This window comes from Castanea sativa, chromosome 2 (assembly GCF_040712315.1).
Source record: "Castanea sativa cultivar Marrone di Chiusa Pesio chromosome 2, ASM4071231v1".
Classification (NCBI taxonomy): domain Eukaryota; kingdom Viridiplantae; phylum Streptophyta; class Magnoliopsida; order Fagales; family Fagaceae; genus Castanea; species Castanea sativa.
The window spans coordinates 11,501,580-11,526,285 of NC_134014.1; the positions used below are offsets into that span (position 1 = coordinate 11,501,580).

The window sequence follows — 24,706 nt, forward strand, 5'->3', positions numbered from 1 at the left end:
ATGGATGCTTTAAAAAAAAATGTAGATATTTGATGTACAAATTTTATTCTAATGATGTATGGTTGCAACGTCCAAAAAGAGTGTGAAAACTCAAAAATTCTTCAATCTAGAGGGGAATACTCCCATACATGCAAGCTAACCTTGAGCCTCAGTCTATAAATACCATCCGGAGTTTCAATTTTGAATAGCACAAAGTTTCTAGAGCATTGCTCAATGACTAATTCTTTACAATGCCCGTGACTTCCTCTTTACAAAAGAAAAAGTTGCTATTAATATATTTATTTTAATAAATGATATATGAAGTAGAAAGTTGCTACTAATTATTTATATATATATATATATATATATATATATATATATTTTTTTAAGAAATGGTATATGATTTCATCTAAAAAAATGCAGGAAAGTGTTATTAAAATACATATTTCTTTTAATATAGAATAAAATTTAGCTATAAAATTGGTTGTAGCCTAAAACTACAATTTACTCAATATATATTTATATATTTTTTATTGGAGGTGAATTTTGACAAATCTACCATTAGATTACACATTCTTCTTATATCCTCCATACTTGCAAAATTTCTATAAAATTAAAAATTAATAGTTATGTCATCAATAAATTGTTTAAATTGCAAGTTTTTTTAATTTAAAAGTATGTATAAAATATAATCTTATAGATCATATAATAAATAATATCTAATAGTCACAAAATTTGACTTATGTATTAAGAGAGTAAAAAACATGCAATCTAACAGTTAGATTTTCAAAATATGAAGTAATGTTAATGATATTGAATATGGTTGTAGCCTTAGGCTACACAACCAATGTTGTAGCTAAACTTTATCCTTTAATAAATGATATTTGTAATCCAATAGTATGTATTGTCCGTGACTTCCTATAATTGATTAGGTATTCTCCAGGTTTCAGTTTTTTTTTATTTGCTTTTGTGTATGGGTCCCTGCCCTAGAATTTTGGGTTTGGGTAAAATCCAACCCAATTATTCTCTACACATTAAAACTGTGTAATACCCAAAAATATTGGGTTAGGTAGAGTCGGGTACCCATTACCCGTTGAATTCGGCCATCCAATAACAATAAAACTGTTGATAAATAGAGGTGATGATCTACATTAACAATTTAACATTGTGCATTGTGATTGCGATTTACCAATGAAAAGAGGCCAAGGCAATCTACTTAGTAGACTAAGAACATGTCAAGACCCCTAGTAAGGTTGAGTGTGTTACAAAGTTTGATTATTAGTATTCATTTACAAAATTGAAGGGATGTTTTTGGGTACTATTTTGTCAAGTGTAATTTGTGGTATTTTTGCCTCTCTTTTTTTGGGTACCATTGGATTATGATATTCAACATTAACAGTATGTTTTGAACCTCAAATTTGCGAAGGGTGAATATGATGAAATCAACTAAAAAACTCATGTCAATTTGGAACTCTTTTGATATAAACATGTGTAGTTTCTCCCTTTGAGATAACAAGTGTCCTAGAATCAAATCACTGATAGGAATATTTCATGCTCTACTCTAAAAAAGTGAATATCAGATGTAATGTATGGTTGAGTGCATTTTGCATTAGATCTTAAGGAGTAGTGGAGTAAGTGATCAGTTACATTGCTTTTGCCTTTACTCTACAGTAATTTTCTTTTCTTTGGGATAGGGATGAAACCTGGCCAAATTTCTAGAAGTCAGGTTCATATTCTAAGCAGTTTCATATTTTGAACCTTAATACAAGTTGATATGAAGTCCTGGTATATTATAACAAACTAGTTTGTAACCCTTGCGTAGGTCAATTGCAGTGATGCTATTGGTCAATTTTTTTTTTTTGGTTTATCATATGGAGGATAGCATTAGATAAAACAATGAAAAAAGATATTGCATTATATTATTTAAGTGATGCTATTGATCATTTTCTTTTAATTTATCATACAGAGGATAGGATTAGACAAAATAATGAATAAAAAAATATTGCATTATATTATTTAAGTGATGCTATTGATCATTTTTTTCTTTTAATTTATCATACGGAGGATAGGATTAGACAAAATAATGAATAAAAAAATATTGCATTATATTATTTAAGAGATGCTACAATGAAAAAAGAGAGAGAATATTGCTTTATATTATTTAAGGAGTCTATTATTCCTTCATATCAGGTAAAGGCATAGGTGGATAGTCTTTCAATGACTTTCCAACTTTAATCAAAAGCTTTTCAATTTCATATAGGGTATAACTTTTCAATTGATTTTCAGAAATCTTGTAGCATCTTTTACAACATTAATAGCATTCTAGGATAGAACTGTTCTCCATTTGAAGGGTGTGCATCATAGATTCTACCAATGGACCGACCTTACTTTCTTCTCCTCCATTCTTTGTTTTTCTTGTCCCAAACTTATTTTCTTGGGAGTCTGACTTACCTCTAGTACTTTTTTAATTTGAATATCTTTTTATTTTAATGAGAAATTGCCACATCACCCACTAACTAAATGAAATGTGGAGATTAAAGTCCATTACCCCTTATTATTGTGTATTTAAAATAAAAGGAGATCTCTAGTTAAAAAAGTACTGGAAGTAAGTCAAATTCTTTTTTTAGATTGTCTTGCAAGGTTAGCTGTGTAGCGTCTTCATAAATTCAATTTGCAATCATCCACTCTATAAAGACAGTTTTGTCGATTCCCGTTCTATTCACCACATTATCCAAATATTCATAATTAGAAAAAGTCACTTGATTTTCATTTTTCAAGTGAAAGTTCAATCTCTGAATAGCTGGGTCATGGTAATGAATATAAAACTGAAAAATTCTCCATAATGCTTTTGATGCTGATATATATTTGCGGTCAAGAAATGTTTTCGTTTCATCTTTTTCTAGTATAGATTTTGTTCCATCATCTAATTGCAGACCACATATTTTCTTCAAAAACAGTAGTAACATGATCTGTGCCTTTACTAATGTACTTAAAAAGATATTTGATGGCCTTTGACCAATTACATGATTCAACATTTGAGTGTGATAGATACTTCACTAGCAAGTCCATATTGTATGGGACTACATACCAGTTGTCTAATTCCACACTATTTTCAGCACAAAGCGGCCATCCTCTCGTCTTTTATAAGTTGGAAAGCCTTCATAGTATTTGAAATTAAATCAGTTCCCACCATACGAATCTCTTCTAGCATCACATCCACAAGAACATCTTATAAATTTTCATCTATAACTTCCTTGTCACATCCTTAGAGAATTTCATCATTCAATTGAGATAGGACCTGTGGGGAGTTAAAAGGACCTGGGCAGGTATTTGGGCCTTTGGGCTCTGTTAAGAAGGGTCAGTTCGTTCTTGACTAAAGGCCTTTAGGACTGCAGGTTGGCTCACAGGCCGAGGCTCCAAGGAGTCATCTGAGGAAGAATCGCTCTTCGGATGGACTTGTGATGACTTGGAGATTCGCTGGAAAGATCAAGGTGGTGTTCTAGAAAGACTGTAGGTTAAAGAGGGGATCCGAGTACCCTCTAGATGCGCCGGTGTGAGAGAAATATCCCAGAAAAAGTTGCTACTTCCACATTAAAGACCCTGCACCTACCTCCCTGGCCGCATTAATAGGGAAGTGACCCCTGAACAATAGAATTCAACCTTCTGGCTATTATTTAAAGACTTCAAGAAGGTGCTGGATAAAAGGAGGAGGGGGGAACAAGGTTTGTGTGACACGTGGACAAAGAGGGAAGAAGAAGAAGTATTTAAGAAGAAAGGAGAGTGAGCAAAAAGGGGGGGAGAAGGAAAAAACTAGAACTGTAACCTTTGAAAGAGAAAGAGAAAGAGAAATAATAGATAGATCATCCTCGGCTTAAGTCCGAGGAGGTTCTTTTGTCACATTTGTTTACTATTTGCAAATACTGTAACACTCTAGCTCATTTGTCAAGTTTCCAACGCCTTAAACTAGATTTCAAATCCACTCTCTATAAGTTTTATTGTTTAAGGCTCATTGAGCCTGAGCCCACGTTTGTCCTTGGGTCCAGGTGCAATTGTGCGCTTACAGGACCAAGGTATTTTCCATATTCCCAAAATCAAAATCATATCCAATAATAGGGGCCTTTACTAATTCTTCGTTGATAAATCCCACTATTTTTCCCAATTTCAATCTTTTAGTAGAACCATTTTAATCATGACTTTGAAAGGTACACATATAAGGACCATACTAAATAGGAACATCAAATAGATTTCCACTGTTGCTTTCACTTCGAAGAGAAGAGGTACCACGACCATATGAAATAGAAGCATCAAACAGATTGCCAGCATCCATTTCACTTCTAGTACACATCTCAACTTGAGTCCGAACAACTCTTTTCTTATATAAAATCAAACGTCTTTTTGACCTTCTAGCTCATGCTTCATCCATAACTATCTCAAGTAATCTATATATATAAAACCAAAGCCTCTGAAACTCTCACAATTTTTCACGTTAGCACAATATTTAAATAAAATCTTCATTTTATTTAAATAAAATTATTATTTTTAGTTCAAATTTAACCAGGAGTGAAACTCAAACTCTCTAATAAGTCCAACTTAAACTCAAACTCATCATTATCATTTTTTAAAAATAAAATTTATTTTTGTTTAATCAAAACTTAACAAGGAGTGAAACTTTATCTTTCTAACAAGTCAAACTTAAACTCAAATTCAAACGTTGATAATCTATATAAAAGCAAAAATTATGATAGGACTCAAAAAAAAAAAAAAAGAAGACTAACGTTGAAAAAAAAGACACTCGCGTTGATAATCGTGGGTTTGGTTTTTGGGTTAAAGTTTCTACTAATTATTTTTTTTTTTATTGTACACGATAGATAAAACATCTCTATTTGTTTGGAGAAAAATTAAAGATGCAACCTATGTCTTCCAGCCTGCGGAACTATAAACTAATATTTGGTATGTTAATATAAATTTGATCAATTTGATTTGGTTTTGAAGTAGAATTTGGGGATTCTATAAATTTTGAAGTTTTAAATCTTGGAGTTTTTGGTATTTGCATCTCAGTAGATTGATCTTAATTTTTCACCAAAATACTTTTTATTTAAGTTCATTTGATTTTTTGTTTTCTTATTAAAAGCTATATTTTTGGTTGATTAATTATTTTTTTGGATTAGTTTCAATTAAAATTTTTTTTTTCTAGAATGTCTATATACTCATTGTTGGATTTTTTTTCAGAGTTAATTGTTTTTCCGTGCATTGTACGAGTTAGCGACTAGTAGTATATTTGTATTATCGAACCATTAATGCAATATTATCGCTAAATACTCACCAAATACACATCCCATATAGCAATTTTACAATCCCAACAAAACAAAACTCTCAGCTGGAAGAGGGGGAAAAGAACGGGAATACAAAAAACTCATAGACTTATAAAGAAACACACACAAAAAATACATACAGACATAAATAAATACGGACCGTTCAAAGGAGCTCATTTGCACACAGACAGAGAAAATAAACATTACACTATTACAGGATAGGGCCTAAAGCACTTTGCATCTGAATTAATTTTTTAAAATTTGTACCTGTAGCTTTAATCACCAAGACCATCTAGGGGCATCAACGTTCAATATAATAATAATAAAATCTGCATGGCTATATCACTTCTGCCTCCTCTTATCAACATCATCCATGACAACAACTTAATAGTACATGCTGCCTTCAGCCAATAAACTGGCCATCTCCTGAGCATCTTTGGTAACATTTATACACAAAGAATTCCATCTCCAGTTAGTTGCACAACTTATGGTAGCATCACTCCTACTATGGTAGCATCATCAATGGGGAAGCTTATGGTAGCATCACCCCTACTAGGGGTCTTAGGCAAGGTGACCCACTCTCACCAGGGCTCTTCCTTCTCTGTGCTAAGGGTCTCTCGGCACTTATCCACCAAGCTGCAGGAAAACAAACTCTCAACGGAGTCTCCATATGTAGGGGCTGCCCACCTATCACACACCTCTTCTTTGCAGACGACAACCTTCTTTTCTGCAAGGCAAATGCCCAAGAGTGCAATGAGATTATGCGCATCCTCAACGTTTATGAAGCTGCATCAGGGCAAAAACTAAACCCGGATAAGTCCTCGGTTTTCTTCAGCCCGAACACTCATCCTGCCATTAAACATAAGATCCTCAACATCCTTGGTTTGATGCAAGACTCTCGGCACAAGAAATATCTTGGTCTCCCCTCCTTGATTGGGAAATCAAAAGCCCAATTCTTTGCTAAAATTAAGGAAAGGGTGAGTAAGAAATTAGCAGGGTGGAAGGAGAAACTTCTTTCCATTGGTGGCAGAGAAGTCCTTATTAAAGCCGTTGCACAAGCGGTGCCCACGTACACCATGAGTTGCTTCCAACTCCCCAAAACTCTGTGTGACGACTTGGAAAAAATGATGAGGAATTTTTGGTGGGGCCAAAGAAACCAAGAATCAAAAATTGCATGAGTTATTTGGAAAAAGATGTGTAAGTCCAAATTATATGGTGGCATGAGTTTTTGAAATCTCCAAGCCTTCAACCTAGCTTTATTAGCCAAGCAAGGGTGGCGGATCCTTACAAATCCCAATTCCTTGGTGGCTTGGGTCTATAAAGCTAAATATTTTCCCTATGACGATATTCTAAATTCTAAGATTGGTTGTAATCCTAGCTATGCTTGGAGAAGCATTCACAATAGCTTGTGGGTCCTTCATGAAGGCTCAAGATGGAGGGTGGGGAATGGCAAAAGGATATACATTTGGGATGATAGGTGGCTCCCAACACCAACTACTTACAAAGCGATTTCGCCTCAGGTTGCTTTCGGCAACTTCCCAATGGTCTCATTGCTTATTGACGAGGACACAAAATGGTGGAAATCTGATTTAGTGAGGTCTATCTTTCTGCCTTTTGAAGCTGAGTCCATCCTCAAGATTCCTATTAGCTATAGACCCCCTGAAGATCAGCTCATTTGGATAGGAAACAAAAGGGGCACCTTCACTGTAAAAAGTGCCTATTACATCGCAATGAAAGTGGTTGATGTTATTGAATCTGGGGAAAGCACAGCCGAGCACAATCATTCCTTCTTCTGGAAAAAAATATGGCATCTCAATGTTCCCCCAAAGGTTCGTATCTTTGCCTGGCGAACCTACAGAAACGGCCTTCCAACAATGCTTAATTTACGGTGTAGAGGCCTAAACTCCCTTGGTTTTTGTCTGCTCTGTGACAAGGAAATGGAATCTCTCCAATACGCTCTCCTTCTCTGCCCCCATGCCAAGCATACTTGGGCTCTTTGGCTTGACTGCCCAGTGGACTTATCAACCAATGACTCAGATATAGTGGACCTTGCTGCTCAATTTATGTAGCTAGGAAAACTCAGCGATTTGGATTTATTCTTCATGGTGGCTTGGTCAATCTTGGGAAATAGAAATCAAGCCATTCATAATGACTCTGCCATCCCGCCGTCCCAGGTGTGGGAAATAGTTTCTAGAGCCTTTCTTGATTTCAATGCCTCTCGCCTCAACATTCTCCCCACTCATCCACCTGCTCTTCATCTTTGGGCTGCACCACCTCCGGGTTACCATAAGATTAATGTTGACGGAGCATCTGATGAGGGGGGAGGTAACTCTTGCATAGGTGTTATTATTAGGGACCCCTCGAGTGTTGCTATTGGTGCCCTCAGCAAGGTCCTTCCCTCTTGCCTCCCTGCTGAAATAACTGAAGCTTTTGCATTGCTCTATGGGGTCCTTCTTGCTCAGGAGTTGCAGATTGATTTTGCCATTTTTGAATCCGATGCTTTTGCTGTTATTCTTGCATTATCTTTTGGCGAGGCTGGTGGCGAGCTAGGCCACATTCTTGAGGAAATTAGAGCGGCTTTAAGCATCTTTAGCCAATGTTCCTTCCACCATCTGAATAGGGATGTTAACAAAGCAGCTCACAACCAGGCAAAAGAAGCAAAATTTTTGGGCCAAACCAACATTTGGAAAGGAACTCCTCCCTCCTATATTATGTAGATCATTAGGGATGATATGTTGTAATTCTTGCCTTCTAGCTCTGTTGTACTTCATTTTTTCAATATGGAATGAAAGTTCTTCCAATTCCCCCTCAAAAAAGAAAAAAGAAAAAGAAGTTAGATGCACAACTTGAAACACAACAACAGTTGTGAACTTCCATGAAACCTCAAATTAAATAAAAGCTCTAATGAAAACCATATTAACAATTAGTCATATAATTGACCGAATGCTCAGATTTATGTTAAAACACAAGAGCTTGTTTAGACCCCCCAAATAAAAATTACGGCTAAATTGCTTTTAGTTTAACTTAGACTAAGTGCGGAATAAGAATAAATGAGTGCAACAAACCGATAACAATACCCTAAGGCATATTCATCCATCATTAAGAATAAAGAAAAAGCTTAAAGGATAGGGAAGAGATATGCAAACACAAGATAATACCATGACATGTTATCGAAGAAGAAACCAAAGAACTCGGTGAAAAACCTCTTCGTGACCCTCCAAGTCAAAATTGATCCACTAGAGAATAAAGTTGGAGTACACGAATAACAAAAGACCCTCCAAACCTAGTATACACCATGTACTTGAGATCTCTAAACTCCTACTACCAACTGACTTCTTGGACCCTATATTCTCTAACTTTTCGGATATCGCAATTCAGGCTGATTGCATCCGCCAGTGAATGGCTCCTTCCAATGCTTCCCAGTAGCACCAAAATCTCACTTTACACTCAGAGTGTGTGTGGTAAGTGTTTAGGCTAGCAACCTCTCAAAGATATAGAGATGGAGAGGTAGGAGTTGAGGAAAACCACAAAGAATATATGTAGATGATTGTGGGTATAACAATCTCTAACTCTCAAGTGTATTTTATAGGGTTTTCTCTTTGAAAAGCACTCCTTATAATTTGTGGGTAATGGGGGGTATCTATAGAGTGGGTAAAGATTTGGTAAAGCAAAACACAACTTTTTGCCAAACAGAAAGTTTCATAGGTCCATCGTGGGTTGGCCTTACTCATGAGACAGTCGCGAAAAATCTAGCCTAGCACGACTCTTCGTCTTCCAGTCATGTGCTCTACACATGGCTCATTTCGCGGGTTGCTTCTCGTGAGACAGTCGCAAGCTAGTCGCGAAATCCACTTGTTCAACTTTTGAAGCTTGATTCTTCACCGATTTCTCACACTCATCCCTTACAATTAAACCCACATAGATATAAGGAAAATGATTGAAGAAAATACAATAAAATTTGGCACAATATTAAAGCCAACACAATATAGTTGGAAATCACAAGTTTACATTGACCATTAAAATAATTAGAACATTATGAACAAAACATAGCTGACCTTTTTAAAGAGAATATATAAGCCATTATTAATGCAATATCACAGCTTAACATTAATATATAACATATATATATATATATATTATTAATGCAATTATATGTACTCACTATTTATTTTGTAATCGTTACATAAACAGTAAAAAAATAACTGATCTTTGTAGATGCTCATTTTTTCGTGGGAGCCCCGCAGGAGGAAGAAGCCCAATAACGTGGGTAAAAGAAAGTGGGATAGAAAAGCCATTAAGCCTAAGCGGCAGGAATAATGGATCATGGGTCCATAAAGCAAACAAATAGACCTTGAAGAAGTAAATGAGCCTAAAATGGCCTGGAAAGAGAGAAGTAGCAAACTCATGAGTTGTATGGATGTAGAAAGTGAGAATGGGCCACAGCTGCCACAGTAGGCTCAAAGCAATATAAGTAAATAAAGTAAGGGGCAATGGAGAACCCAAAAGCCCCAAGGATGAAGTATAAAATACTTGGGCCAAGGAAGCTCAATGAGTTAGTAAAAAGCCCATGGGATGCACAGAATTAGAAAGGGCCAAGGATGCCCAATAGGAAGTAAGTGGGACGTGGGAGCTCGCAAGTAATGTACTAAAAGGCCCAATGAGTTAATTGGGTCATCAAAAAAGTGATGAATAGCAAACCCAAAGAGGCCCAGCAGCCTTGGGTCAAGTAAACATCACGGCAGGTATGGCAAAATGATGTGGCAGGAAGTAATAGCAAGGCTAAAAATAGAACATGGAGAATGGCACCAAGGAGGAGAAGCCCACAATCAGGCAAAGCCTAGCAAGCCATAAAGAATGAGAAATCAATAAACATCACGACAGGCATGGTAGAATGATATGGCAGGAAGTAATAGCAAGGCTAAGAATAGAACACGGAGAATGGCACCAAGGCGGAGAAGCCTATAATCGGGCAAAGCCCAACAAGCCATAAAGAATGAGAAATCAATAAAGCAGCCCACACTATAAGAAGTCAAGCACAAATGGAAGAACAGGCAAATGGACCTCTAGACCATGGCAAGCACATGAGCAGCAAGCAGATTTTGGACGAGCATGGAAGTAAGGCACGTGCAAGGCCCATACACCACCAACTTGTACCCAACCAATACAAGAAGTGGTGGGTCATGGGTCAAAGGTAAAGAGGGCATGTTCTGGCGGTGAGGAAGGGGAAAACTTATTTTTGTGTTTCTTGCTCAGGCTCTTTTGGAGGCAGTGTCCTATTGGGATGACATACCACCCAAAAGAAGCAAAGCTGAGTTGGAACCACTAGGTGCATGCCATGAGGGACGGAGAGGAAGAGAGTACTTACACCGTGGCAGGTAAGAATGCCACGGCAAGCAAACAAACAAAATAGTATTCTTTGTCTGGTGAGGTGGAATGGCGCGGCCAGCGCAAGTAAGTGGCACTGGCTGGGCGACTGATCAATCAGTACAAAGACGGTTAAGGGCTAAAATGGTAAATGCCAGTTGTAGCAGACATTATATAAGGAGCCCTTACTATGCACAGAGAGTAGGGGGGCAGCAATAGCAATCTCTAGGAAGAGAATCACCATAGCTAAAAAAACACCAAAAGATAAAACAAGGGGAAAAGAAGGAAAGAATTAGAGAGAATAGAAAGAAAAGTAAAAATTGAGAGAACAGAGCGGCATACATGCAGCAAATAGGTTGATTCCCTCTCTCTCTCTCTCTCTCTCCGACCCATGTTCTCTATTAACGACAAAGGACCTCTCTGAGTACAAGTCATTTAGGCCCGCTCCCTCAAAGTAGTTAATTTCTTCCCTAGAGAGATTATTCACGTTGAGGAGATGACTCTCTTCTTGACTTAGACCCAACAACATAACTTGACACGGTAGACTGACATTTTCTTTTAATAAGCTTATCACTACTCGTTTTGTACTTATCCTTTGTTGCTGTTTCATAAAATGAGTATTCCTTATCAAAGCCTATTATTTACTTTTGTCTAAATAGTAAAAGAATCTCTATTATTGTCTTTATTGTATCTGCCTACTATGGTTATTATAGCAGCTCTGCTTGTCATGGGCATGTGATAAAAATCTTGGCAAACGGGGGCATGGTTTGCGCACAAGCCAGACCAAGGAGGGTTGCTATTGGACCGGTTCCAACTCCCTGATCCAGAAAATTTTAGGTCCAGTACAACAGAAGGCAGCCAAGTCCAACATTTGCAAAAAGCCCACCACAACCTTTGTTTAGAAATTAAGCAGTTACTATGCAATATCACCACTAAATACTCACCATAGTTTTTAATCACTTGAAAACTTATTGATGTAAAACTACAAACTTCTGGTAGAATTGTGACTATCGTAAAAATGAAAACATTAAAAGCTCTAATAAAAATAATATCAACAACCAATCATATTATTGACCATTAATAATAAGAACATAAACAGTAAAAAATAGCTACCCTTTTTTAAGACAATAAGCAGTTAAAAAGCCTCACTTTGGTGGCAACAGAGTTTTCCAATTTTATGACAATCTCCTGTTAACAAAAAAAGAAAAAGAAAAAGAAATACACGAAATGCTACACACATGGTCATTTTCTTGCAATGAAATAATAATTAATCATAGCTAGTTGAAAGAAAGGAGGAATCGAACCTTAGGAATGCTCGGAATGCGTTTTGCAGAGCATAAACAGTTGGATTTGGGGAGGTGAATAGGCGAGCTTCATATTCCAAAAGAAACGTAGAATTGTAGAAGGGGAGGTGAATCCCTAACATCGGTGACTCTTATCTAATATTAAGGAGGCACAATGTTTTAATGAGAATGGACACTGATGCAAGGATAATTATAAGGTCCTCACAAATTAGACAGAGCAAAATTGGACACCAATTTCAGATTTTAATTGAACACCTGGAAGGATAATTTGACTCAAATTTAAACAAGTTGGGTTAGGGTCCATCTGGAACCCTTTTGACCTGTCTAATCCATATAATTAAATGACATTTTACTAATATACCCTTCAAACTCTAGGTATATAAACTTATTAGTTGTTGTGGTTTATTTTCTTTAACATATTTTAATTGATTATTTGTGATACTGAAATATGATTAGTTGTAATGCAATTACTCGTTAGTTCTGAATTTCATATTAAAAATATTTCTTTATTTTTTTTGGTTTTTCATAATTCATATTAATTTGGTTAATACTAAATTTTTTTTTTTTTTTTTTTTCATTTTGATAAAATCTGATAAACAGGTTGATATGACTGACCTGTTTAATAAATGAGTTGGTTAGGATTGAGGAATCTTGACCTGTTTAATAAACATGTCGGATTAAGGTTGACCCATATAGTCGAATACTCATAAGTCAATATGATATGAACCTGACATGCAAACACAAATTGCCACTCCTAGCTAATAGCTTGGAAATCATTATTATTTTTTGTCAAAGATGTTTAAATTGTTCAAAACTTGGAACTTAAATTTTTTTTTTGTTTGGATTTCCCAAGAGAAATAAATGTACTTTCAATTTTTAAGCAATAAAATGATTCATTCCCAGTATATTTTTATTGATACAAAAACACATTATTCACTTTCCAATTTTTCAATTTGAACTTCACAAGGTAGCAGTTAATGACAACCGCAAACTTCTTTATTAGCAAGCCAAAGAACAAATTTTCACTAGACAAAAATATTAGAAAAAGAAAAGGCCGCAACCTGAATTGCCAATGGGACACGCCAACATAAATAAACACAAGGTTTAGTTGTAGAGATCAGCGTGCCAAGAGGCAGGCATCAACAGCCTTGATTAGTTCAGAGACCTTTTCTTTACCAGCCTAGATTTGCTCTCCCGTGAGCTGAAAGTCACCCTTTGTCTGGTATTTGCTGGTGCTCATCAAGATGGAACCTCCATTAGGGCTTGCCTCAATCTTGGTCTTAGTAGAAATACTTTGTAGCTTGTCAGACAAAGCATCATCTTCAATCATGCTAAAGCAAAATGTACAGTGTTCAAGGTTAATCACATTAGTCTTCTGCTTTGCATATCTGATTTTGTATGTTTTTAGACCCCTTAAACATAAGTTGTTTAACCTAGTTAATTAGTCAAGTTATTATTTAGATAAATTATACAGTTCTAGGTTAACATATATAAATCATATTATGTAAATAATGCGAAAAAATAAAGAACACAACAATATGATAACCCTAGAAAACCTAACCGGTAAAAAACCTAGGGAGGATTTAACCTAGCTATCCTCAAGGTAAAAACAGACCCACTATGAAATATTTGAAGTTTGTACAATAGAACTTAGACCACTAACAGATCCACGAACTACTTCTTTCCTTAATCTGCAACCACAAGTTCTCCTACTTGTGACTTTGAGGCTAAGTACCAACTAAAGCAACCATAAAGTTCTTGATGTAAATCTTGATCTTGATAGTTCTATGTGTGTATAAAGGTAAATACCTCTAGATCTCACAAAAGATTCAACACACAACACTCCAAAAACTTCTAAAACATAACTAGGGTTTTTCCTTTTATACTTGGAGTAAAACATAAAACCCTACACGTCAAGCGAGCTTGGGTTGAATTGGAATTTCTGCAGAAAATAAATCTACACGTGGTTCGATGACTCGATCGATCGGGCCTTGCGGATTTGTCCAATAAATTCTGCAATCATTCGATTCCAATTTTATAATTAAACACACTTTGAGCAAGCCTAAACCTAGACTCTATGTTTTGATCATGGTTTGCCAACATAATACATATTGAAGTTCTAATACATTAGTCTCTAAGGTCTTAGAAGCTAATAAAATTGGTTGCTTGCAAAATATGGACAAGATTTGTTACTTCTTTACAATCATATGCCAAGAAACCCATAAAAAAAAAAAAAAAGATTTCATCTAATATCTTGTTGTAGTTTTGGACTCATTTACATCTTGTGGTGGCATATAGTTATAGTAATTTTCTTTATATATTTCACTCAAATGTACTTTTAAATACCATCAAATTACTTCTTAGATATTGTTAGGTTCTAAGACCTTAGGGACTAATGTATTAGAACTTCAATATGTAATGTGTTGGTAAACCATGATCAAAACATTTAGTCTAGATTTAGACTTGCTCAAAGTTTGGTTTAAATTATGTTTGGAATCGAGTAATTGCAAGAAATTACTATTCAATTTTTGCAAGGCTGGATTGATCGAAAATTAGATTTGATTGATCGAAAGTCGCAGATCAGTAAAAATTAGCAAACGTAAAAAGGCTATAACTTATTCGTTTGAAGCCCAAATCGCAATATGTTTTTTCCGGTATTTAAAGGACATCATAAGCTAACCCTAGGTAGGGTTTTCAGAGCTTTTTAGAGAGATTAGAGTGCATCTTGTGCCTCTTTTGTAGATCTAGGTTTTTGTACCTAAAAGCTCTCTAGAGTCTTTGTTGAGTTGTGTTATGAATCTTTCTAGTGGATTTTCTTTTTACCTTGAGGATAGCTAGGTTAAATTCTCCCTAAATTTTTTACCGGTTTGGTTTTCCTAGATCATCAGATCTTTGTGTTCTTTATGTTGTCCGTTGCTTTGCATGATATGATTGTTTTGTTCTAACCTATATCTGAATAATAAACCTAAGTATTCACTTGTTTAATTAATTAGGTTAAACAATCTAGTTTTCAGAGATCTAAATCTTTACAAGTGGGAAGAATTGGAAATTCTAGGGCTTGAAATTCACGGATTTTGTTCAATTGAGCTTCATTTGATGAAATTAGCTTGTGTAATTGATTAATTATGTCATTATATACTATTATCTAACTTGTGTAATGATATATTGATCAATTTGTTGGAATTTTTGAAATTGGGTTTTCAAAGTTTGGGTTTTTTGTTATAAAACTCTAAGTTCAGTCAATTCTATGTTTTTTAAAGTATAGTTGGACTGTTCTCAATGCATTAAAGCATGCATCATGTGTTTATTCTATTCATGCATCAGTTAGATTGTTCTTTTCTATTTTTTTTTGTTGTGCTCTAACCATGTCTGATGCAGTTTGCCCTTAGTTTTTTTTTTTTTTTTGGGTTCTATTCCAACCTTAGCATCATGACTAGGAAGACTAGAGCAAATAGGAAAACCACCTCCACTTCTACTCCAGCTTTGGAGAGTGATAGGTTTCAAACTAAGGAAAACCAAGAGACCTTTGAGAAGCTGAACATCTTTAGATCAGTTTGGGTTGAGAGGAAGGTTGTGTTAGATGAGCTAGATTTGGAAATTAGGAGGAGTTTTGAGCGTCGGGGCTAGTTACCTTTGTTGGATATAGATCATCCTCCTCCGGCTATCTTGATTAGAGAGTTCTACTCGAACCTCTCTGTTCACTCCACTTCATCCAACATTCAGTTTGTGAAGAGTTGTATAAGGGGAGAAGAGTATAACATTATTCCTTCGGTAGTGGCCTTCGCTCATGGGGTGCTTGTGGTACAGTAGCCTGTGTATCCTTATGATAAGACCCCTTCTATTGATGATATTATGTCATATCTCACTGGTACTTCCATTCAGTGGAGTACTGATCCTCGGATTACCTCTCATGAGTTGACCAAGATTCATTACTTGTTTTTTTGGATTTCTTGTCATTCCATCTGGCCCATTTCTCACTTGCACACCATTCCTATTGAGAGATGTGCATTTTTGTATGCCCTTGTGACAGATGCTCCTATGAGTTTTCCTACTCTTTTTATTCGATCCTTGGTTGAGGTTCATAGGAGTAGTTCTAGGTCACATGGTCTTTTCTTCCCTGTTTTTATACATCAGATTTTGTTACATTTAGGATTAGCGAATTTTCTTACATCTAAGCCCGTGCGCATTATAGCTCCCATAGGTGCCACCTTCCTTAGGCAGAAAGTTGCTCAGATGAGACATAGCTCTAAATGCCCTCGTTTAGAGTCTTCTTCGGGCGTTGCACCTCCTCCTCCTCCTTCTTCAGGTGATCCCATAGCTGAGGCGTTTGTCGATCCCACTGCTGTAGTTGATCCTCCACCTTCTACTTTGGGTGATTCTAGCATTAGATGTGTATTGGATACTGTCATGACCGTTTAGGCGGCTCATGATCAACTTTTGGTGGATGTAATCATAGAGCTTCAGACTTTGCGTGCGGAGTTGGCGAGTTTTCGACAGTCACCTCCACCACCTCCTTTTGATGATGAGCCTTGATTGTCCTTTAGAAGTTCGTCACAAAAAGGGGGAGTAAATATTGATGGAGATAGGGGGAGATTTTGATGTTTTGATGGTTTTGAGCTTTGGAGCTTTAGATTGTATTTAGGAGATTCGTGATGTATTTTTTGTTATTGGCTCTTGTATTTGTTTATGAGTTGTATATGTTAGGGGGAAACATTATGTTTTTTTTATATTTTAATCTCTTTTATTGTTTTGTTTCTTGTTTCACATGTGCTACATTGATTATTGATTTATATTATGCGGTTATTCATGATATATGTCTTTTATTTTCTGTTTTGTGAAATCAAGAATTTATTTTGGTTTTACTTGTATTTTCCACACGTGCATTTATGTGTTTGTTGAGTGTTTTAGGAATATACAGGTTTATTTAGTCATGCTGCTGCCTACACTAGCAACTGATAGATAGTAATTAGGTTGAATTGTTTTTAGGCATTTTGCTGTAATGGGTTGTTTTGTAACTTTGAGCATTTTTGCTTTGGTATGTGTTTTGTCACGGATTTCCAAATGGGGAGATTGTTAGGTTCTAAGACCTTATGGACTAATGTATTAGAACTTCAATATGTAATGTATTGGCAAACCATGATCAAAAGATTTAGTCTAGGATTAGCCTTGCTCAAAGTTTGGTTTAAATTACGTTTGGAATCGAGTAATTGCAAGAAATTACTATTCAATTTTTGCAAGGCTGGATTGATCGAAAATTAGATTTGATTGATCGAAAGTCGCAGATCAATAAAAATTAGCAAACCTAAAAAGGTCGTAGCTTATTCGTTTGAAGCCCAAATCACTATCCAATTTTTCCAGTATTTAAAGGACATCATAAGCTAACCCTAGGTAGGGTTTTCAGAGCTTTTTAGAGAGATTAGAGTGCATCTTGTGCCTCTTTTGTAGATCTAGGTTTTTGTACCTAAAAGCTCTCTAGAGTCTTTGTTGAGTTGTGTTATGAATCTTTTGTGAGATTTGAGAGGTGTTTACCTTCATACACATATAGAGCTATAAAGATCAAGATTCTCATCAAGAACTTGTTGGCTGATTCAGTTGCTGCATAAAGAACATTCAAGAAGATCAAGATTCACAAGTAGGAGAACTTGTGGTTGCTGCAAATTAAGGAAAGAAATAGTTTGTGGACTCGGAGCTATCATGGAGTTGTTAGTAGTATGTTTTCTACTCGATGTAGCAATAGAATGTTAGTGGTCTAAGTTCTATTGTACAAACTTCAATTCTTTCTAGTGGATTTGCTTTTTACCTTAAGGATAGCTAAGTTAAATCCTCACTAGGTTTTTTACCGATTTGGTTTTCCTGGGTCATCAGATCTTTGTGTTCTTTATATTTTCTGTTGCTTTGCATGGTATGATTGTTTTGTTTTAACCTAGATCAAAAATAATAAACCTAAGCATTCACTTTGTTAATTAATTAGGTTAAACAATCTAGTTTTACAGGGATTTAAATCTTTACAGATATTAATATTGAAGCTGACCTTTGCCAAAGGTAATCTTCTTGATGGTTCTAGGTCCTCCATCTCCTTTAATTATTTTAGTGGACTTAATGGCTTGTGGTAGATCCTTTGGGATTAGGTTGTAATTATCAAGGATAAAGGCCTTGAAAAACCTAGCTGGGGGGATAACTGAGGTTCCCTGAGATTCATGACTGATGACACCCATGATGACTTAAAAGGGTTTTTAAAGTGAACAAAGGAAAAATGTGAACTATAAGGAGCATTTGATGAGCTTTGAAGATGTGAGAAGGCTCAAGGTTATCTGGCATTAAAGTTTGAATAATAATTATTTATAGTCAAAGGAAGCACGTTTAGAAATTGTTCCAAATGCTATCAAAACCATGTGAAATTTGTCTTTATTTCACATGAGTCTATTATTGAAATTAATTATTTTTTTTTACATATCAAGCACAACAGATTGCATCAACAGTTGTAAAAAAATTGTGAAAATTTCAGAATTTCTAGATTTTTAAAAAAAAAAATAGTTTGGAGAAAAACTATTTGTACCATGAGTCTTGTGATGATCCTGGAGGAGTTATTAATGGAGCACCTGGAATACGAAAGCATAGGTGGTCTTAAGATTGAAGACGGGATTCATTGACCATGTCATCAACCTAAATAGGTAAATATGGGTGTTTGCTCATATATTAGTGAAGGACCAAGAGAGTTTCAAATCAAAATTATCTATTCTTTACGTACACCAAGCAGGGGCGACGACACTTCTTATTTAGGGGCTCAAATGAACCCCTGACTTCAAAAAAAAAAAAATTATATAATTTTTTTTTATTAGTTTATTTTATGTTTAAAATAAAATAAACAACAATTAGAAATTTAGTGGATTATTCTTGGAACATCACACTATCATACTTGCCAATCTATACTTCTTTGAAATTGACATAAATCTATAATAATAAAGGGTGATTTCGCTTATTTATCTATGATCTATATATCTATATCTATATATATCTAAAAGTTGAAGCGTAACATTTATTGTTGTTACGTTTCTATTGACCCACTTCATCACCACATCATTGGCCACATAATTAGTCTTTTTCATATTTATTTTTTACCTTTAATTTTTTTACAATATAAATATATTGGCTTTACAAATTCATCTTTCACTACAACAAAATGTAACTACAGTGACGAATTTTAGTGAGGAAAAGTTTTTCGTCGCAAAAAGTACCATATAGCGACGAAATTTATATTTCGTCGCTATTTATAAAAAAATGGCTGACCTTTAGCGACGAAATATGGATTTCGTCGCTATAGGGATGCTGAATTAGTGGCGCGGATCAAAAGGGCTGGCGCGAAACCAAAATGGATCTATAGCGACGACTTTGTTCATCGCTAAAAGTTCTAATCTTTTGCGACGAAAAACTTTCGTCGCTAAAGGTGCTGGTAATTATGCTTTTAGTGACGAAATAGTTTTCGTCACTGAAGGTGACAATTAGCGACGAAATAATTTCGTCGCTAAAAAGAAACACCCAAAATTTGTGTGGAGCAATAGTGACGAAACTAAATTCGTCACTAAAGGTGATAAATAGTGACGAAATATAAATTTCGTCACTATAAAAATAATTTGAATTAGGGGCGCCAATTGAAAATGTAGGCGCGAAACAAGTGGAGCTACAGCGACGAATATATTGCGTCACTAAAAGTTATAGTTTTTGCGACGAAAAAATTTCGTCGCTAAAGGTGTTGCTGTCATGCTTTTAGTGACGAAATAATTTTTGTCGCTGAAGAATAGAATTAGCGACGAAAAGTGTTCGTCACTGAAAACAAAGCATGATTTAGCGACGAAAATTTGCGACGAAAATAGAATCGTCGCTAAAGCTAATATATAGTGACGAAATGGAATTCGTCGCTATAGCTATCGTATATATTCTTCTTTAACTCTCTTTGTTTTCCTCACTGATTCAGCATTACCTAACTCATTCAGCATTACCCACTGATACCCATTCCCTTACACCAATACCCATTCCCTCACATCAGAACTTTGGTGACGCCCAAATCTCACCTTCAGTGACGCTCCAGAACCGGCGACGCTCCAGCATCGGCGAAACATCGTGACGGTTCGCATCGCGTCGCGACGCTCCAGCACGGTGACGGTTCGCGTCGCGACGCTCCAGCACCGGTGAAACATCGCGACGGTTCGTATCGCGTCGCGACGCTCCAGCACGGTGACGGTTCGCGTCGCGACGCTCCAGCACCGGTTCGCGACGCTCCAGCACCAGTTCGCGACACTCTAGCACCGGTTCGTGTCGCCGATTTGCAACGATCAGCGACTCTCGTGACCGTCTCCAGCACCGGTTCCCCGATTCGCAACGATCCTGCGACCGCGACGGTTAGCATCGCGACGGTTTGCCGATTCACAACGATCAGTAGCTCCCGCGACGCTTCAGCGACTTCCGGCGACGCTTTAGCGACTCTCGGCGACGCTCCTGCGACGAAACCGGCGACGCTCCCGCGACAAAACCTGCGACGCTCCCGCGACCCTTCGGCTTCCGTCTCCATAGGTAATTTCCTGTTCTTTTTTATTTTCTTTTTTATTTTATTTTTTGGATTTTTGTCATTTATTTTTTATTTTCTTTTCTGGGTTTCTTTTTTGATTTTCTGCTCTATTTTTTTTTCTTGAACCCCCTTTGAGCTGTAGTGCTCAAATTTTCAAAATGACCTTAATTAATTTGAATCTTCAAGTACCGGTTGTAAGTTGCAAGCATTGTATTAAAGTGATTGTATTCTGTTGGTGGTTGGGATTTATTTTATCAATGTGTGTATTTGAGTTCATAATGATGTGGAGAATGTGAATTGCTTGTTCTTGCATTGTGCTGTGGCATTTTTTGAGTAATGCTAAAGTCGGTGCAAGAGATGTTTTCGTGTTTGAAGGGGCCGTTTGGAAGAAGAGGCAAAGCTGGGATATGGTAAGCAGCTTCATTGTGTCTCATTTGTTGTCTTTGGATAGAGTGGAATGCTAGGTGCTCTGTATTTTTTTAAAATTTACTTCTTGTTGGCTTCTATTTCCGTGTTATACTTGCAGTATACACCTTGTTTACTTGGGTAGGACCCTTTTTTTTCCAATAAACATATAGACTAGATTTTCTCTTAAACATATCTTCAGCCATCCTATATATTTACTAAAAATGACCTTACTGTAAACAACCAAATGGTAAATCTCTATAGTCATACTTAAACTAAAGTAGAACGAGACAATTCTCTTGTAAAGTACAATACTAATAACATGCTTCAAATTGAAAAGAAAATTTGATGAACCTACATGTTGTAGGTATAAAATTTGGGTTTGTAAAGCTTTTGCATTTTCTGGGTAAAGTAGAAATTACTATCAAATACTTTTTAATTTGATTAAAGTAAAGTGTGTTTATGTGATTTTTCTATGTTGGTTTGGTCCTGGATGGATGGATAAGATTAGTGAAAGAAACAAGTTAGCCCCTATCTATGTGAATGTTTGAACTTAAATATATGATTGAATCCTAGTACTATCTATGCTGCTGTAGAGTGTGGTTTGGTGTTTGGTGCTAAGAAAGTCCTCTTTTTAATTAAATTTGAAGATTATGAAATTTATTTTATGTTCTTAGGAATAATAGTTGGTGCTTTTAATGGTTTTTTGTATATGAGTTGAATGTTGAATGCCAAATAGAATATTGTGGTATTTGATTAGTCTACAGAGGAGAACATATACAAATTTGCCGGAAGGGTTTTTCACTGGAAGCAAGATCCTCCGTGTTCTCAAGGCTCACGGTGCGTTTTTTTCCTTTTATTTTTGGTGTAATATTTGAGCTGTCCTAAGAAAATTTCATTTGGTTTAGGTGAGACATTTGATTGAGAAATGATAGATAGTTAGTTGTCATTGTGAATAAGAGGAGAAATTATATGGGTTCTGAGAAAAAAATAGTTTGCTACGATGCTTGTGTTAGAATTGTGAGAAAATTTTGTTTGGTTTAGAAGAGAAAATGTAGTGTGACACCATTGTTGAAGTGAGAATATTTTTCATGACTTGTTGAAGTTTGTAACTTAGTTTTATGTCACCTTATTTCATCTTTGTACAACGCTTCATCTTTGACTGAAATTTTGATTAATTGAGTTGGATGGAAATAGAGATGTTTTGGAAGTGCCAATGTTGTTAGGGGAATTATTGCGTCAAAATATTTTGTCTTATAAGTTGCGTTTTAAGTAGTTTAGCTTATTTAATTACTTTTTGCACCTATAGTTTTAATCAACTGAACTACTTCTCATTCTTTTCCTTCAATCTTACTATTTAACTCTAAATTCTAATAGTAATGAAATTGGGCTGAATGTTCCATTGTCTAAACTCAATGACATGCCACCTATATGTGATTCAGAGAAGCTACAACTGGTATGTATTCAAAAGACGTGCTATGCATCATGAGTTCAATTTATTGTTTTCACCAAAGAGAAGTTATCATTAGAGACTCAATTTTGTTATGTCTTCCAGTTATAACGTTATTTATTTATTCTATTTCTCCTTTGCAGGCTAAATATACATTGTTTGCAATAATTTTAGATTTTTTCTGAAAGTTGTAAGCTTAGCTTGAGCAAAGTAAGTAAATTTTAGTTAAAAACTTATAAACTCTATACTTGTGATGTTGGAAATTGGATTTGTGGTGGGTTTTTGTGTTGGAGCAAGCGGGTGGCTTGCATGGTGTGATAAGGTGGTTTAAATTCACATTGGGAGTGTTTTTAGTTTCTTGCAAATGTGAATGGAATTTGTTGATTAGATGTGATGAATAATGCTTCAATTGATTTCAATACTTGTAAACACTCTATACTTGTGATGTTTGTGATTGGTTTTGTGGTAGGTTGTTATGTTGAAGCAAGCGGGTGGCTTGCATAGTGTTATAAGGTGGTTTAAATTCATATTAGGAGTGTTTTTTCAATTCTTGCAAATGTGAATGAGTATTGTTAATTAGATGTGATCAATATTACTTTATTAGATTCCAATACTTGTAAACTCTATACTTGTGATGTTGGAAATTGGATTTGTGGTGGGTTTTTGTGTTGGAGCAAGCGGGTGGCTTGTATGGTGTGATAAGGTGGTTTAAATTCACATTGGGAGTGTTTTTAGTTTCTTGAAAATGTAAATGGAATTTGTTGATTAGATGTGATGAATAATGCTTCAATTGATTTCAATACTTGTAAACACTCTATACTTGTGATGTTTGTGATTGGTTTTGTGGTGGGTTATTATGTTGAAGCAAGCGGGTGGCTTGTATGGTGTTATAAGGTGGTTTAAATTCATATTGGGAGTGTTTTTTCAATTCTTGCAAATGTGAATGAGTATTGTTAATTAGATGTGATGAATATTACTTTATTAGATTCCATTACTTTATTAGATTCCAATACTTGTAAACTTTATACTTGTGGTGGGTTTTTGTGTTGGAGCAAGCGGGTGGCTTGCATGGTGTGATAAGGTGGTTTAAATTCACATTGGGAGTGTTTTTAGTTTCTTGCAAATGTGAATGGAATTTGTTGATTAGATGTGATGAATAATGCTTCAATTGATTTCAATACTTGTAAACACTCTATACTTGTGATGTTTGTGATTGGTTTTGTGGTGGGTTGTTATGTTGAAGCAAGCGGGTGGCTTGCATAGTGTTATAAGGTGGTTTAAATTCATATTAGGAGTGTTTTTTCAATTCTTGCAAATGTGAATGAGTATTGTTAATTAGATGTGATGAATATTACTTTATTAGATTCCAATACTTGTAATTCTATACTTGTGATGTTGGAAATTGGATTTGTGGTGGGTTTTTGTGTTGGAGCAAGCAGGTGGCTTGCATGGTGTGATAAGGTGGTTTAAATTCACATTGGGAGTGTTTTTAGTTTCTTGCAAATGTGAATGGAATTTGTTGATTAGATGTGATGAATAATGCTTCAATTGATTTCAATACTTGTAAACACTCTATACTTGTGATGTTTGTGATTGGTTTTGTGGTGGGTTGTTATGTTGAAGCAAGTGGGTGGCTTGCATAGTGTTATAAGGTGGTTTAAATTCATATTAGGAGTGTTTTTTCAATTCTTGCAAATGTGAATGAGTATTGTTAATTAGATGTGATGAATATTACTTTATTAGATTCCATTACTTTATTAGATTCCAATACTTGTAAACTTTATACTTGTGGTGGGTTTTTGTGTTGGAGCAAGCGGGTGGCTTGCATGGTGTGATAAGGTGGTTTAAATTCACATTGGGAGTGTTTTTAGTTTCTTGCAAATGTGAATGGAATTTGTTGATTAGATGTGATGAATAATGCTTCAATTGATTTCAATACTTGTAAACACTCTATACTTGTGATGTTTGTGATTGGTTTTGTGGTGGGTTGTTATGTTGAAGCAAGCGGGTGGCTTGTATGGTGTTATAAGGTGGTTTAAATTCATATTGGGAGTGTTTTTTCAATTCTTGCAAATGTGAATGAGTATTGTTAATTAGATGTGATGAATATTACTTCATTAGATTCCATTACTTTATTAGATTCCAATACTTGTAAACTTTATACTTGTGGTGGGTTTTTGTGTTGGAGCAAGCGGGTGGCTTGCATGGTGTGATAAGGTGGTTTAAATTCACATTGGGAGTGTTTTTAGTTTCTTGCAAATGTGAATGGAATTTGTTGATTAGATGTGATGAATAATGCTTCAATTGATTTCAATACTTGTAAACACTC

The 24,706-nt window shown here is 35.6% G+C and overlaps 1 protein-coding gene and 1 pseudogene across 1 annotated transcript; one reads left to right on the forward strand and one right to left on the reverse strand.

Moving 5' to 3' along the window:
- The first annotated feature begins 6,052 nt into the window (after window positions 1-6,052).
- On the forward strand, window positions 6,053-8,008 carry LOC142624885 (uncharacterized). The gene is made up of 3 exons (XM_075798616.1): window positions 6,053-6,360; window positions 6,670-7,120; window positions 7,361-8,008. The coding sequence occupies exons 1-3, from the start codon at window positions 6,053-6,055 to the stop codon at window positions 8,006-8,008; spliced, it is 1,407 nt and encodes a 468-aa protein (XP_075654731.1).
- A 5,068-nt stretch (window positions 8,009-13,076) lies between these two features.
- Window positions 13,077-18,174, reverse strand: LOC142624886 (major allergen Pru av 1 pseudogene; annotated as a pseudogene).
- Between the last annotated feature and the right edge of the window lie 6,532 nt (window positions 18,175-24,706).